Source organism: Maylandia zebra, linkage group LG4 (genome assembly GCF_041146795.1).
Source record: "Maylandia zebra isolate NMK-2024a linkage group LG4, Mzebra_GT3a, whole genome shotgun sequence".
Taxonomy (NCBI): Eukaryota; Metazoa; Chordata; class Actinopteri; order Cichliformes; family Cichlidae; genus Maylandia; species Maylandia zebra.
The window spans coordinates 10,018,803-10,035,032 of NC_135170.1; the positions used below are offsets into that span (position 1 = coordinate 10,018,803).

General features: G+C 40.8%; 1 protein-coding gene across 2 annotated transcripts; it reads right to left on the minus strand.

Moving 5' to 3' along the window:
* Positions 1-467: 467 nt before the first annotated feature.
* ilf3b (interleukin enhancer binding factor 3b) lies at positions 468-14,829 on the minus strand. Of its 2 annotated transcripts, XM_004562916.5 has the most exons (18): positions 14,739-14,829; positions 13,351-13,447; positions 12,436-12,656; positions 12,158-12,332; positions 10,648-10,795; positions 9,128-9,219; positions 7,875-7,970; positions 7,511-7,622; positions 7,297-7,394; positions 6,623-6,734; positions 6,376-6,489; positions 5,783-5,988; positions 5,468-5,647; positions 5,104-5,385; positions 3,559-3,691; positions 3,409-3,456; positions 1,453-1,845; positions 468-1,345 (listed from the first exon to the last, which is right to left on the minus strand). In XM_004562916.5, exons 2-18 carry the CDS (start codon positions 13,351-13,353, stop codon positions 1,215-1,217), a joined length of 2,544 nt encoding a protein of 847 aa, XP_004562973.1. In that variant the 5' UTR covers positions 13,354-13,447; positions 14,739-14,829; the 3' UTR covers positions 468-1,214. The 2 variants fall into 2 exon arrangements, with proteins under 2 accessions (XP_004562973.1, XP_004562974.1); XM_004562917.5 differs by lacking the exons at positions 468-1,345; positions 1,453-1,845 and adding an exon at positions 1,856-2,856.
* Between the last annotated feature and the right edge of the window lie 1,401 nt (positions 14,830-16,230).

The window sequence follows — 16,230 nt, forward strand, 5'->3', positions numbered from 1 at the left end:
TGCGAAAAACGCTTTGGCCTCAGCACATCCCTTTATATAACTATATAATTGTAAATAGCTACTGGTTTAATCATAGGCAGATGTTTATGCATATAAATATGTTTTAAAAGACTGACTCCCCACGTTTCTCAAAGTGGTTTGGTCCACTGCCGACCAAAGGATGAGTGAGAAAGCGTCATTTCTATAACATAGTTACAGTCGGACTATATTTTATTGGTTACTAACCTTTAACAAACTTTTCCGCTTCAGTGATGCCACTACATTACAGGACATTTATAACCCTAGGGGCATCTATGAACATTTAAAAAGAATAAAATAAAATCATAACTTATTTTACCCAGTTTCCAAATGCTTATAGCTGTAATTTTGGTAGCGTTTCCAGATTTCCTTTGAGCCTGCTTAATATTACCTGTGAAATACCCCACTTTATATGATTATAACTGTTAGCCGATAACTTTAGTCAAAACTGTAATGAAGGCTTTTATTCAAAATAAAAGTCTTTTATTGATACAAACATAGTTTGTTGTACATTAACTCAAACAAGTCCCACCCAATCCAAAAGCTACATTGAGCAGAAATGTGACTTTAAACACCAGAACGTAAAGTGTACTTTCCAGTAATCTCCAAAACCATTTATTAAAATAACTACATCACAGTAGGTAAATTACAAAATAAGCCAAAATTACAAGCACTGGAGAAAAGTTGTTCTTGGGTCCACTGAATTGTTACAAAAACAAAAGGAAAACAAAACACACAACCCTGTAGTTTAACACCACAAGATTGTACTAAATTTCATGTGGAAATAAATGCTGTTGCCACATAACTGTTAAAGGAAACCAAGTCAGAACAAGCAAGTGAATTGTAGCATCGGCTTTCATATTTAGTGATGAGAATGGGGACTGGTAGTATCGATTTAAAAAAAAAAAAAAAAAAAAAAAAAATTATATATATATAATTTTAAAAAAGACTAAGCACTGACCAGACCACTGAAACAGACCAGTAAATTCAGCCACAACTCTGCTTTGACACATCAAAGTCCAGATATCTCGTTTTGTGCCCACATGTGCTACATACAAACCAAAAGCACATACGAAGCAAACATAGAAAAGGCAGAGAGCACAGGCAAGCCGTCAATCACTTTCTTTGGAGAAGGCTTGAGACACTGATGCGGGGTGCTTGGTGCTGGAGATTCACAGATGGAGGGACGCAGTCGTCTATCTGTACTGGTAGTTCATGCTGCTGTCGCCTCTGCCGTAGCCCACCGAGTTGTGGTACTGAGAACCAAAGCCCTGGTTGCTACCTCCTCCACCTCCCTGTGAGTTGTAACCGGACTGGTTGTTGAAACCTGCACCAAAACGATGACAATTAGTGATGAAAATGTGTATAAATAAAATTTTTCTTAGAATCCTTAAAATCCCAACACTTTACCAGCGTAACTGTAATCTTGATTACCTCCAGCTCCTCCTGTCACTTGGCTCGGGTATGCAGTGCTGTACGAGTATCCACCTGCTCCCCCCTGGTTCTGGTTGAAACTCTTCTTTCCCTGCCCGTAGCCCTGGCCATACTGGTTATAGGAGCCCTGCCCTGAGCCGCTGCCAGACTGGTAGCCCCCTGCAGGCCCACTATTTGTCCCTGGGGGACCTGGAAAAGATGCTTTCCCTCCTTTGTGCATAGGTTTCTTTTTGAGGGGCTTGCAGGCAGAAGCGGCAGTGTAGGCTCCATCGTTCTGGTAGTATGAACCATAGGATCCCTGTGCTGGGCCCAGTGCTGTGTTAGCTGGAGGGCCAACCGATGAGCTGCCTGATGCCCCAGGTCCTCCGTTTGTACCTCCGTTATTGTAGTAATCTGTGAAACAAGGGCATTGCATGGTCATAAAAACAAACATAGCATGGCAGCGGCTGCACCTACTACATGTTTCTTAATGGCAATACATTGTGCGTGACAATCAAAACAAAGCCTGCAGTAGCACAGTGATGAATGAAGTCACATTTATTTAAAAAAAAAAAAAAAAAAAAAAACCTAAAACAAAACAAAACATAAAAACAGCTAGAACAAGTCTTTTCACCAACACGCATCAGATCTTCCAATTCATCCACTGTCTTCCAACAGCTACAGTTCAGAACTTAATACAGATGGAAAACTGAAACCTGCAGACATCCCCAAAATAAGAACATCAGGCATTCAGTGCAGTAATGACTTAACAAGTGTTGCTGATGTGATACAGAAACAGCAGATTCTTTTGTTGTTTTCGAATAGACCACATGACCACTTTTTAAAAGCAAACTGGAAAAAACATGGGAGTGAGTAAAAAGCATTAAGAGTGAACTAAAAAGCAATCCACGTGGAAATGTTCTCAGCATTTGCATCCAAGAAAACGTTAAGATAAAGAGAGAGACCAGGCCATCCTCGTGGTCTTGACAACAATCCAAAAGACAGTCTAGTCCAGCTGCCAGCTAGTCACACTCCAGAAACAAGCCCCGTCCCCCAGTATGACGGGTGAAGATACTCTGCAACAAATCGGCCCTGCAGCTTGCAGAGATCCAGGAGTTTGGGTACATCCACGGCAACTTGAGAGAACAAGGTGTTATGGCTACATGCATGCAAGTGGCACGTCATCTCCCCGAGGTGCCATGGTTACGACAAGAAGAACTGGCAAGACAGGGCAGAGGGTAGTTGTCACTTTGTTCCAAGGGTTGAGGACTTGGTGGTGAAGAGGAGTTCGTGATGCTTCGGGAAAACTACTGAGTATTTTGTCCGTTTTTATCCTCGCTACAGCACAGTTTTGGATTTTCTAAGACTGGGGGAACATCTATGTCGCAAACTCGTGGTAGCCATAGCAGTCTGAGACAAAGTCACCTAAAGAGTGAGACAGGGCAGAGAAGGGGGAAAAAAAATGATCAAAATTAGATTTAAATTTTAGTTTGAATTTTTTTCCCTGCCTTAAAATTGTGGCAGGTGAAATACTCATTGGTCGGATTTTGTTCAAACTGAATTTGATTTGTTTTGGTCTTTTTTCTTTTTTAGATTTCTCTGCTCCTGTCACGCTCTTGTAGGTCAGTCCTCAGAACAGGCTGCCAGAACGAAGAAAGGGGTACTCATAAGAGGCGACTTGTCAAAACCAGATTCAATCCTGTGGCTTAAAGCAGAGAAATGTAAAATCACTGAACTGGGAACAACCCAGCATATGGTCTTGCTGGCTGGGGGAAAAAAAAAAAAAAAACTTTTTTTTTTTTTTTTTTTTTTTTAAACACAGACTACATTTCCCAGAGTTCTAGCCAGATGCAGGAGGACATCAATGCTAACAAACTGGCAAAAATATATAATTCTGAAGCTCACGGGGTAAATCAGATTCTCAAAGATTACATTCTTACCCACAACAAGATTAGAAAGGAAGAAATGGACACTCACTGTATCCGGAGTTGGCGTTGTTCCCATAACCATATGTTCCAAAGCCACCTAGGAGGAGCACATAAGTTTTATTTTCAAGAGATTTAACACTGTGTCAAGCACACTGACCAAGTCTACCAGCAGTACCAGTATACCAGGATCTGTTTTTACCTCCTTGGCCATAGCCGCCTCCATTATTGAAACCTCTGCCTCTTCCACGACCTCGCCCTCCTCTCCCTCTGCCCCTGGGGGCGCCGACATCTCCAGGTCCAGGGGCTCCCATCATGCCAAACCCTGGCGTGTGCTAAAGAGAAAATGAACATCACTTAAAAGGAGTTCAGCATAACTTTCTGCATACCTGTGTTTCAGTAACAATGACAAAAGTACATGTTACATAACTATATTTTACAGCTAGTCTACTTCCCCCATATGAGTAAGAACACTAGCAAATTTTAGTTATTCATCTTAGTGTTGTTTCCGTACCTTATTTGCTGATATCTTAACTCTTTACGTCATAAAGGCAACATTTGATGACCTCCCCTGTACCTTTAATGGTGAGTTTCAACACCTCAGTTAATACCAGTAAAGACATTGAAAACAAACTACTGTAATAGTCATCAAACAAAGGGTAGCTGCACAGGCAGAGACCACCTTCGCTAACTTCTGTTGCAAACCCAGTCATTTTGTTCTATAAGCAGGCCTAAAATATGACAGGAAGCACTCCGCGCAGAAAAGAGCTTCAATGGTTACTCATGGTAGCCTTTCAAGGGTAAAGAGTTCAAATCAATACCATTATACTTTTGTATTAATAGCGTTAGCAAACAAAACAGTTAACCAGTTAGCTGTAACCTAGCCATAGTTAATGCCATTAGCAGATTAAGTAGTTACTTACCAGATCAGCTCAACAGTCTGGGTAAAGTGGCTAACAGCATCCACTCAAGATAGTATTTTGCTACATAACATGGATGAACCGCAGATTATCTTATCAGGAGAGCCAGCGTTTGCCACCATTAAACAGAAGATTTCCATTTATTGCAAGCCCTACAATGGACTATAATTTTCTCTTGACAACCAAATCCAAGATAGCAGTGGGAGTGGAAGAGAGCATTGAAGAAAGATGCTCATTAAAGTTTTTCCCCCTTTGGTTTTTTGGCAGATACTTCTGTTGTGCATCCTTCAGATAGAATTCACTTGTCAGCCTGTTAAGAGGCAACCGTCTCATGTTTTTAAGATGTGACACAATCCTTTCTAACATCAGTAATTAACTCAAATAGATGAACAGAGCACGTTTAATTTTAACTTTTTTTTTTTTTTATTTGAGCAGTAATGTGGCCATTATACTTGCTGCATTGCCTGTGTCATGAGCTTATTTTGACGTCATATGACGTCTTCTTTTGGCACTTCGGCTGGTCATGCAGCTCTTAAGTTGGCGTGTTGTGTGTCCAATCGTTACGGCTTTTACTGCCATTTTAATATGATGTTCCAATACAGAACGCCCCCCCCCCCCCAAACACAAGACCCTACAACTTTACTTCACTGCAAAACACAAGATGTAAACTTGTTGGATGTTACTCTTTCATCACTGTCATGGTACATTACCACTGAGCTGTACAGGAACTGATGTACACAAAATACAACATGAACCACAGTTACTTTAACTACAAACATGCTTTAAGCAAAAATCTTGGGCCTGGACTTTTGAAATGGGATGCTTACCATGGGTGGTCCCTTTTTCTTTTTAGCAGCTTCGGGTGCTGAGCCTTCAGGGAAGAGCCGTTCCAGTGCAGCCAGAGCTGCATAAGCCTTAGCCACCTTTTTATTGGATCCTGTGCCCTGGAACTTCTGCCCATCGATCTCCACCTCCATGACAAAACGTTTGTCGTGGCTGCCGCCGGTCTCTGATATGAGCTCATACTTGAGGCCTCGACGCTTCTCATTCAGCTCCATCACTGGGTTCTTGCCGTGTTTAGTGAGGATTGGTCCCTGCTGGCGAGCAGTCTGATAAGAAAGAGTTGGTGGGTAAAATGACACATTGAGCAGTACAGGAAACAACCCAAAAGCTGGTTGCTGACACACATACCTCTGCAGCTTCAGTGCTTTCTGCATTAGCTGCTCCTGCGGCAGCAGTGATAGTTTCGACAGGTGGCACTACTGGCTTCTGTTGTTCCACAGTGTTTGCTACTACTGCCTCGTCTGCTTTTACTGCCGGCTCAGGAGACTTTAGTTCTACTCCAGTGGGCAGGCCCATGTCCTGTAAAACCTAAAAGGTGCCCACAGAAGATTCATTGTAGGTTAAAAAGACAAGAATAAAGTCTAACTATAACTACAAAAAGACACTGAGGCAACAATGAAATCTAATATGCATTTCAGACAGTCTTGCAAATGTTTTGCCTACCTTTACAGCTACGTGCAGCTTGGCAGTGCGTTTTGATGGGCCTGAAGCCTCAAATGTCTTGCCATCTACCTCTACAGCCATTGTAAAGACAGGAACATGAACTGGGCCAGTCTGGGAGATCAGCTTATACTGTAGTCCTGGCTTTAACTGATTGAGCCTCATTAGGGCATTCATGGCTTGGGGAGGCTCAGCCTTCTCCTCTGCAGCTGGTGATAAAGTCAGAAAAACAGCATTATGATAACAATAATAACATACAGTAAAATCCAAATGTTTTACTTTAATCATCAGACTAGTGAAATTTCTTTGACCAGAAAGTAGTAATGTAGTTATAATTTTTAAAACCAAACATCTTTAACCTATTGAAAGTGAACAAACATCAAAATTGTTAATTCAATTCAAAAAGAAAGGAACATATTTGAGTAACATTATCAATGGCAGCACACTTCATGATTTCTGATACAGCTGAACTTCACATCTGATCACCCAAGTGTCTCTCTTCCGCACCTACCTGGGCACAGATTGTTCTGCCATGCCCAGATAAGCGCACGCACACACGCACGCACGCACGCACCTTGAGCTAAAAGAGAACTTACATTTCTTCTGCAGCTTTTTCTTCTTTTTATTGGGACTCTTGTCATCAGTACCCTCTTCTTCCTCGATAGGCCTCTTCATTGGTGGTGCATATGCTGTACTGGGTGGGATTTGCACTGAAACACAACAACCGAAGTTGTGCAATGAGATCATTCAAATTATACTAAATACATATTAAATATACACCATGCACAGACAAAACTTCCATGTCTAATGTGCTTTTGTAGACGACTTAAATCTCAGGTTTACCTGTGTAATCGATAGGAGTCTCAGGTCGAGGTTTCTTGGGCATCTTAGAAGGAAGTGGATCCATTCCAAGCACTTTGTGAAGCTGTCCAAACGCTGACAGTCTTAAGGCATGCTGAGGACAAACAAACACATGATGTTAACTATATACCCATTTATGAATATGCAGAACACAGACTGTATATGAAAGAAGGACACAGACACTGTGACATCACTCACTGGTTTATGAAGCCCTGTTGTTAGTGTCTGAGCCATTTCTTTTGTTTATTCGTTTATTTTAAGTCAGAAGTGACTCTATTTGGACAACAGGGTAAAGTGCTAAGTCACCAGCTATGGCTAGCAAAACTCATCAGCATGCTGCAACCATAAACTGCTTGACTGCATCATAGAAACCAGCTAATTCAAGTTAAGCAATAGAGTTTGAAAGTACTGGAGTTTTTTTCCCCAATGACCCCAATTTTAAACCTAAATTTGAAATCAGTTAAAAATATAAAATAAACAAATCTCTCTCCATGCAGATCATGTTGGGCTGTTTTTTTGTACCAGGCTGTAAACATGATTTTTCTTCTTTTGCTGCATATTTGGGAATTTGAACACTGATGTTGATGGACATGAGCTTGCTTTTGTAGCCAGCCTCTTGGGGACTTTTTGAGGCACTGCTGCTGCCACACACTTACTTGTGCACTTGCTGTGATGTCTTCTCTTTGCTGCTGGTCCAAATGACCAATTGCATCTGTTGGCTCCTTCTCACATGGATCGGAAATTCCAGGCCCATCTTACAACATAAACAAACGACAGCATTGGCGTGTGCTTAGAAATAAGCGCACAAACTAAACAAGTACAATTACACTTGCACAATTAAAGTTTTGAGAAGAGATCTCAGGTGTATACCTGCCATGAGGATTCCTGAAGCCAGACATTCTAAAACCCTCCGCAGAGCCTCTCCTGCACCCATGGGCCGGTTCCCTGTGCCAATGGCTTTCTCACAGATCAGCTCCAATGGCTGCAAAGCATGAGAGATAGGATGCTATTTTTAAGCCCTTACACAAAGAGATTTCAGGTCACAGTATTAGAACGTGAGATAGTGGTGTCTTGAAAGCAATAACAAAGGAATTTTAAAGTTTCTTTTTTGACATTTTCATCAGCCTTAGGCAATATTTATTCAACATATCTGATAGTCTTAAAAAGGCACAATCAGCGCATATCTGTCCATCTAAAATTTATTTTTTTTGTTATAAGGTTTTCTTTTACTCACCCAGCCCCGAAGGGGGGCCCATGTTGGGACGCGGGCGCATAAGTCCCTTAGGATCCGGATGACAATGACACAGGAGCGAAGCCCATTGGCTCTAGCCTGAGGAAACAAGAAGGGGTGGGGGGAGGGGCACAAACAGCCTTAGTTAAACAAAAAACAAAACAACAACAAAAAACAACAACAACAAAAACAACAACACAACAGAAAAGCAGACTGTACGCAACAAAAAGATAAATATTCAAATATGTGGAAAGATAAAAATGAAGCCACACAGACTACAGCATTTTAGCTTTGTCATTATGGTAAATGTCCAGAGAGATTAGGTGACAGAATGATGTTTGATCACTTTGGTGGAAAAGCCTATTATGTCTGCAAATCAATAGCCAGCATGATCGATGGTGTAGTTACTGCTTGTAGGAAAAAAAGCATGCATATGAATGCGCGACTAAAGCCACCTCAAACTTTATGTCAACTTTAAAATGATTAACAAGTGTGTTATTTCAGAGGATATGCATACATGTGCTGTCATTAAAAGAGGCCATGACTAAGTTAGTGGCAAAGGAAGTTTAAAATATGACTCGAGGTGCAATATTTCTGCTGCTTTTGTGGCACACAGTAACAGAAACAGCCAGAGAGCAGAAACAGCTGAGGCCACATACTCTACAATAACAAGCTGCAGAGATGGAGCACTGATCGTTATAGTGTCAAAGCCAGAAATGAAACAGGCGAAAATACTACAATGAGATATAATCAAACACAATTAACTACAAGGAACCCTTTCTCTACCAAAAGTGGAGCTTGCGACTTGCAGAAGTGTGAAAATAATGACAAAGCACTCACAGCAACACTGACATTGGAGAAATATTGCACCTGGACAAACCATGGATTAGTTCTCCCCCCCCCCTTTTTTTTTTTTTTTTTTTTACTGATTTGAGTTAGAAGCTGTTAAGCTAAATGTGAAAACAAAGAAAATCAGGGACCGAAAAGCAACAATTTCTCCGTTTATGAAATGATAAAGCAATAAAAATCTGTTATGTGAGTAAAACAACTCTACAACAGTGCAATGACAAAGGTTTCCTAGGAAACAAACATCCAGGTCATCAAGAATTACTACAGGAAGTACACTTCAAAAGAGTAAATTTAAAAAAAAAAAGAAAAACAAAAAACACATGGAACGCCCAAATAAAAGACAAACAGCATAAAACCAAACTCAAAACTACTTCTGTTTTAGAGACAAATAAAGACAAGATCCAAACCTGGAACCACTTAGCGTGGCGGAGAGACGCCAAGGCAGTTAGGCATTTCTGCCTGTCCAGAACATCCGGGGGATCGTTGACTGAAAGCGTTTCTATTGGCAGGTGGAATAAGAAGACAAGGTACAGTTTGACCAAGGGGAGTTCTGTCAGCCGGCCAGGGGGAACACAGGCAGCCTTCCCAAACCACAGCCAGGAGGGGAAAGGGGAGGGGGACCCCTCCACTGGAGAACCACCAAACGCTCCCAACCTCCCAGTTAATATGGTTTGACATGACCCGGCACGTAACAATTACACTTAAATTCCACCGGAGTGACTGTAATGCAGAGTGCGTTGTAACTGGAATATGTAAAAAAATAAGATTACAAGAAATAAAAATAAATCCCTGACGTAGAAAGGCAACTTTATAAAGGGATTTATAGGTTGCATCAAATGGGAGGTTGTCTCTCCATAGCCGCTTCAACTCAAATGATGCTTTAGTTTCATTGCCTAAAACGGTCTAGTTTTCTTTTTCTGGCGCTAACAGGAGGTAGAGCCCCTCCCCTTCACCCCTAGATTGGGTACACTGCGCTTTGCCCCTTCCGAGACAGAGAGCGGCCAGTTGGTCAAAGGTCCAGCGTCCCTAAAAATTGACAAACTAGAAGGCTTGACAGAGAGAATCAGAATTGAAACCACAGGCAAAAATGATCAGATACACAAAAGGTGGGTATAAAAAAAAGTCCACACTGCAGCAAAACTGATGGCTTAAAAAGAAAAAAATTAAACAAAGTCCCAAACTGGGCCTCACTGTGAGCACGAAGCTACAGATAAAGTCAAGGTAGAGGTCTATTGTTGAAAACTCAAAAAACGCAAAATACAAATGTTTTGTTGTATAGCTACCAATAATCCAAATAACTACATGTTTCACATTGCCATTAATTATTACTAGCTGACATGTGGGACCAACCCCTGGATTTTTGGGTGTGGTTGGACAGGCAATTTCAAGTGTCCCTTGTCATTATCTGCAACCCCGAGCCTTCCCTGCTCAACAACATCAGAGACTGTCAATAGCCCACTGCTGGGTGTCACTGCACGTTTTGCTACTCATTTTTGCTGCAATGCAAACTGTTCATCATCAATGATAAAACACATGCAAACAAAGTGGTCTCTCTTTTTGTATTTGGTTAAATTCTCAGTAAGCCTTCATTTCTTTGGTGACCTTGATCATTAAAGGGGAAGAGAAAGCCACGTCTTCAGAAGTCAGTAAACTACCTGCCCTATACTGTATATTGGGCCATCAAAAATGTCCAATTACATTACATGGAACTACAAGAGTGTCTAGAGAGCTATAAGCATAGCACACTTTCATTATGTGACTGCATTTCTTGTCCTCTAGCTCCATTGAAGGCCCAATAAACAATATCTGTCTAGGCTGGTTACCTGCCTGGCCTCCCTGCTGGAAACAGGGTGCCACTAAAAAGAGGGGAAAAAGAAGAAAAGAAAAAAAGAAAGAAAAACACTGAGGCTTTCAATCAGGAGCTTACCTCCAGCTGCAGCCCTCTCAATCTCTTCACGGACCAAAGGGGACGTCAGGTGAATTGTGAGGGTGAGAGGGGGCTCCTTGGTGTTCTTTATGACGATGCTAGCTTCACGGATCTGTTGGGTCACCACATACTTGTCTTCTGTGATCAACTGAAAGAAAGAAAACAAGACAATCAGTACAGTTTAAAAAAAAAAAAAGAAAAAAAAAAAGAAAAAGAAAAAAAGACTTGACACTGGTTTCTTTAACTTATCCAGTCATGAAGGAGGACACGTGTAGGGATACCAAAGACTATACAACTGTAGGATTTCCTTAACAACATAACACTACTCAGGGATCCAGAATGAAAACTTTGAAATCGCTTTTTCCTCTAAATTTGGGTTTATAAAAAGCCCTAATGTCTTGTTTCATTTTAAAGATATTGAGTTATTATAGAAATCTATGAAGCTAGCAAATATAGATTCTTGGTCCTAGATCATTTTGTTTTATTAAAACTGCTACCAGTAACTTTCCCCAACAGTTTACATACCAGTACAGATGTAATCTCAAGGCTTATATCAATGGATATGTTCTCATCCAACCAAATTCTCACTGGTGAGGCAATCGCAGATTTCACTTTCATAAGAACAAAGGCAACGACTAGCTTTTCCATAATACCCATTACTATCATTGTTCCCACAAATGTGTCCGTCTGCAGACACTTTTGGGTCAGAGGAGTTTTCACCCAAGCGAGACGCTTCTGATTAGCTTATTTAATGCTTACATTTACCGAAATTTTAATTAAAGAGTACCCCCAAGTGTGAAGGGCTAACCCGAAAATACAAGCTTTCCGGGCCTAACACAATGTTAATCAATACGTTTAAAATACGAATACTGGCAGGCGGACGATTTCAGCCAAATAACATTTTCATTGGTTTACTGCAGCCTTGAATTCATTTTAGCTTTACATTTCCTCTTCCCAGCTCACAGAAACAGGAGCTGCTTTTTGGGTCGGAGTCACTGCTTGTGTGCATGCTGCCAGTGGGAAGTTTTGTTTGTCCTTACTGCACAGGATGACACGGACACCCAGAACATCAGTCATGTCAAAATTGAAAATAATTTTCCCAACTCAGTTTAATTTCAGTTAGCTTTCAGCTTCTGCTTGTTTCAGTTTAGTTTTTATTGTTCTAAAATGGGCCGTTTTAGTTTTTCCAATTACTATAATGACAAATATGTTTGATAAGGCTAAGACTTTACAGGCATTACAATACAAGTAGCATCACAGCCACGTAGGTACCCCAAATCTCTATCAAGACATGACCCAAAGTTTCAGATTGATAATGCACCACAAAGACTAAAACTAATATAGTTTATAAACGTTTGCTCACTTAATTTGCCTTTTTCTAAATCTACTTTTTATTTTTATTTGTGTTAAATCGCATCTAGTTTTAGTTTAGTTTCAAGTTATCTGAAATAGCAATGTTATAGTTAAATAAAACTTTTCCAAATATAGAGTGAATCATCACACTTCTCACCTTGAGCTGTGTAACAAGGTTCTCAGACACCTTCTTCAGCAGACTGATGGTAGGCTTGTCCTTACAAAGGAGCACCAGCTCTAGGTCCAGGTCCCCCTTCAGTAACAGGCCTTTAGCAACCAGTCCCACCCTCATGACGCCACGCAGAGAGCGGGTGGCCTGATCCTTATGCTCACTTTGAAAAGACACCGGATGCACAGTGGAGAAGAATAAAATGAAACAAAGTCAGCTTTGGTTTTAAAAAGGTACTTGTTTACTCAAAGTCTCCAACATCTCACCTTTCTTTATCAGTCTCTGTGCCTGAGTCAGACTTTGTTGTCCCCTTTTCCTGTTTATCCAGCCAGTCAGAGACGGCCTTGAGTGCTCTCTCTGTGTGAGACACCATGTTTTGTACACTTTCCAGCTCTTCCTGTGTCGGGTAGATGGCAGAGTGTTTTGCCATAACATGGCGGTCGTCATTCATGAAGACACGCATGGCGCGGTGGCGCATTGGTGGTGGCTAGTGGTGAAAAGAAACAACAGCGTGAATTTAAGGGAACATATCTGTCACATGGCTAGACGAGATTAGTTTCAATCAAAGCATTCCCATCGTAACACTACCCAGACTTCAATGCATGACAAGAATGTGCATGAGATTTATTACCTTGCATTCCACAAATAAAAGTCTAACTTTTACTCTTGAAAATACATCAATACCTCATCTTGAATTACCCTGGGACAATTAACCAGATTAACACATTTATGCAGCAGCTCCTCAAACTTCAGTCGAGGTTCTAATCAGACCAGTTATTCAACTAACTTTACTAATCCAGTTTTATGAAATAGCTCCTGCTCAACCTGGAAAAACCATTTATCAAGATTAAACGGGCCACCAAACTAAGACCGCCTTCCTCTGACCTTGTTTGATGAATTGAAATACTGAACACAGAGGTCAAGCTTCTAAAACTAATCATTACACAAGCAGAGGGTATGCACAGGCAACCAAAGCCAAATTATGGGAGAGTGATGGCAGTGATGTGAAAGCAGCCAGCATGTGTTCCCAAAGCCCCGGGCATCATGGAACAGCAACATGCTGGCTGCATCAGATGGGTCACAATCATTTGTCCTGTTAACACTGGTATTTAATATAAATGCCTGGATATCCTCTGCCCTATAAACAACGCGCAGTAAGACTTGAATAATGAAAATTTTACCATTGCTGTTGTGGAGACCGTGACGGCTGCTTTATCCAGTGACCCACAGTATTAAAACGGCCGTCTTGGCAGCAGATGACTTTGCTGCTGTCTGAGTCTGCAGGACGGGAAAAAATAAAAATAAAAAAATAAAAAAATCAGGGCAAAATTAAAACCCAACATTTTTTTATATTTCAAGTTTGTCGCTGTTCGACACTCAGTGGCTCAGAGGTGAAAATGTTTTTACACTTCACTGGCATCTCTGGCCCCCAGCTGCAGCAACATAGTTGGTACACATTTACAAGCCTCAGGCACTAAACAGGCCCAGCCTCTCCTGCTCCACAGTAATAAATAAACTCGTGTCTACAAACCACAATATTTCAGAATAAAGGGCAATCATGTATGTATGTATGTATGTATGTATGTATGTATGTATGTATGTATATATATATTATCCAAAATAAAAATAAAAACCAGGCTGGTGTAAACAGATTAATGTGAGTGGAGGGTAACAGCAGAACCTTCATGGATGACTGAGTGTTCATCAGTGTTGTCTGACGTGATGAGTGTAGCTGCTACTGTGTTACTACAGCAAAACGCTAAGATCTGGATCAAATAGTGGCGTGAAGTGGGCGGGCAGGACTTCTCATTCAATAATAGCGACACACCCACAGGTCTCACATACTGTAGCATTCCCATCGTGGGTCTACCTTTCTGTACCTGGATACAAAGCTGACATAACGTAAAAGAGCAGAAATCTTAAACACGGCTCGTACTGCCCCGTTTTCTACGCTCCAACCTGTCAACGACTTACCGAAACATGGCACAAAGCCAAAATGAGCTCATGTCGCACTCCCCACGAGCCACTAAAGCTTCACACTGAAACGTAACCTTTACGTCAAGAAACAACCAGTCCCCGAACCCTCGCAGCTCCAACTCGTGGATTTAAAAACAGACGCCATTTTAATTCGGCGCAGAGTCTGGCTGTTGACGGCAGCTAGCTCGCATCCCCGACAAAAACCGACCGACTGCGGTTTAAAGCTGCGCAGACATGCTCCACAAATCGGGAAACACAGCCATGTGTGTTACCATTATTCCCGCCAATTGCAAAACTCGATAATATGATGCACATTAACTGAGAATTTTGAATTTAAGTTCTTGTCTGCTGCTTATCAGACACCAAAATGGTAGAGGAGACAAAACGAGACCCCATTGAAACCTCAGCTACAGTTAGCACTAGCATGCTAGCTTTGCCGAACAATGGCAAAAAAAGCTCAACGTCTGAAGTCTACGAGCCCAAGACAGAATATACAGTCGAGCATCTGAACTACTCTTGGTATGCAGCTTCCTTAGTATGTTCATTCCTAAATACTTAAAGTTATTATTTCGGATCTTTTCTTGTTACTTACCGTTGTGTCGTTAACACAGCGCTTCACGCTAGCTCCCGGTCTCGGCAGCAGGAGCACAAATGGAAACGCCCACGATCTGGGAAGAGAATGGTGCTTATTGGACTAAATTTCCACGTGATTTGAATATTTACAAATAGAAAAGCGGAACACCGTCTTTGGGGCGTGGCTAATAATCAAGGCATTGAATTCTAAACACTTGGCTGATTGATTCAGCAATGTTTGGGACTAATGTTATTGTCACGACAGTTATCTTACATAACAAATATTCGTAGTCATTTCCACCGCTTGTGTGTTACTGTGAGAGATATCCATAAAGTTTCCCCCACAAGAATAATGACAGTTATTTAAGGATTTGGTCTAAAAAGTAGTGGAAAAGGCTATTTTAAAAAGAAAAAGTAGCTTTGGTATCTTGTATGAAAAAAGGGGTTGCAGAAATTATAAAGAAAATATCACAGAATACTTTTCTTGATCCAGGTATAGTATTACAGTCTGGAATAGTCTTTTCAAATTAAAATTGTCTCACATCTTATCAAACTCAGTTCTAATCAGCTCACGAAAACTCGAAACATTTCAGCATTACATTGTTACTGTGCTGGGTATCTGGAAGTCAAACAGTTGATTTTGACACACCATCAGATACTTTTTTATCAAAGGTCTATCACCAAATTATCGTTATATATAATTTATGAAAACTATTGTTATTTTTGTGATTCAGTTCAGTTCCAAGACTTCATGCAAACTTTGAGAAAAGCGCATTTAAGCACAATGTCAGACTCTGTGATTGGCTTTATAAAAAAATATATTATTGTGACGCATATAAAAAAATCTATCATAGGGTGAGAGGCAGGGTACACACTGGGTAGGTCACCAGTTGTGTTGCAACAACACATAGTTTACCTTTTAGGGAAATAAATATCCACATGAACCACTGCCATTTCTAAGGTTTTCCAACTCTTAAAATTACACTTCTCTCATTTATATGATGTAAGAACCCATATGTGGGTTAGCAAAAAGATTGATAACAATGACAAACAGCTTGTTTGTGTTTGTCCAAAAGTGCAAAATCAGACTAACAGTCCCATTAAGGCTGTGATGGAAAATTCTAACACAGACTGAACGACTCTGTTCCCATAAGATAACGAGTGGTTAAACTGAGATCTTTTAACTTTTGACCTTGAGGAGTTTAGAGTGGTAGCATACACCTCCCTTTTGCTCTGGAATGCACAAAACTGTTTGAACAGCTTTTTTTTTTTTTGTTCTTTTGCTGTGCAGCCCTGACCGCTTCACAGCAGATTAACCTACATAAAATGAATATGTTAAAGATTCACTTTCCCTCTTTGTTGCTACTGTCTTTAACTTTTCTGTAGATTTTTAAAGCTAATGTTCACTAATTAACATTAAAGGTTTTCAGTTTGTAACAGTTGCTGTTGTAACGCAGTGTATCGTCGCACGGCGGCGCCTCCTGTCTCATGACTGGTGCGTCACCCCCGTT

Bases quoted from the DNA above. Each gene is read 5' to 3' on its own strand.
- ilf3b (XM_004562916.5), bottom strand. The intron at 5,386-5,467 runs GTATGTGTGTCA...CTTTCTTATCAG, and splicing joins AAAGCACTGAAGCTGCAGAG to ACTGCTCGCCAGCAGGGACC. The intron at 3,457-3,558 runs GTAAAAACAGAT...TGCTCCTCCTAG, and splicing joins AGGCGGCTATGGCCAAGGAG to GTGGCTTTGGAACATATGGT.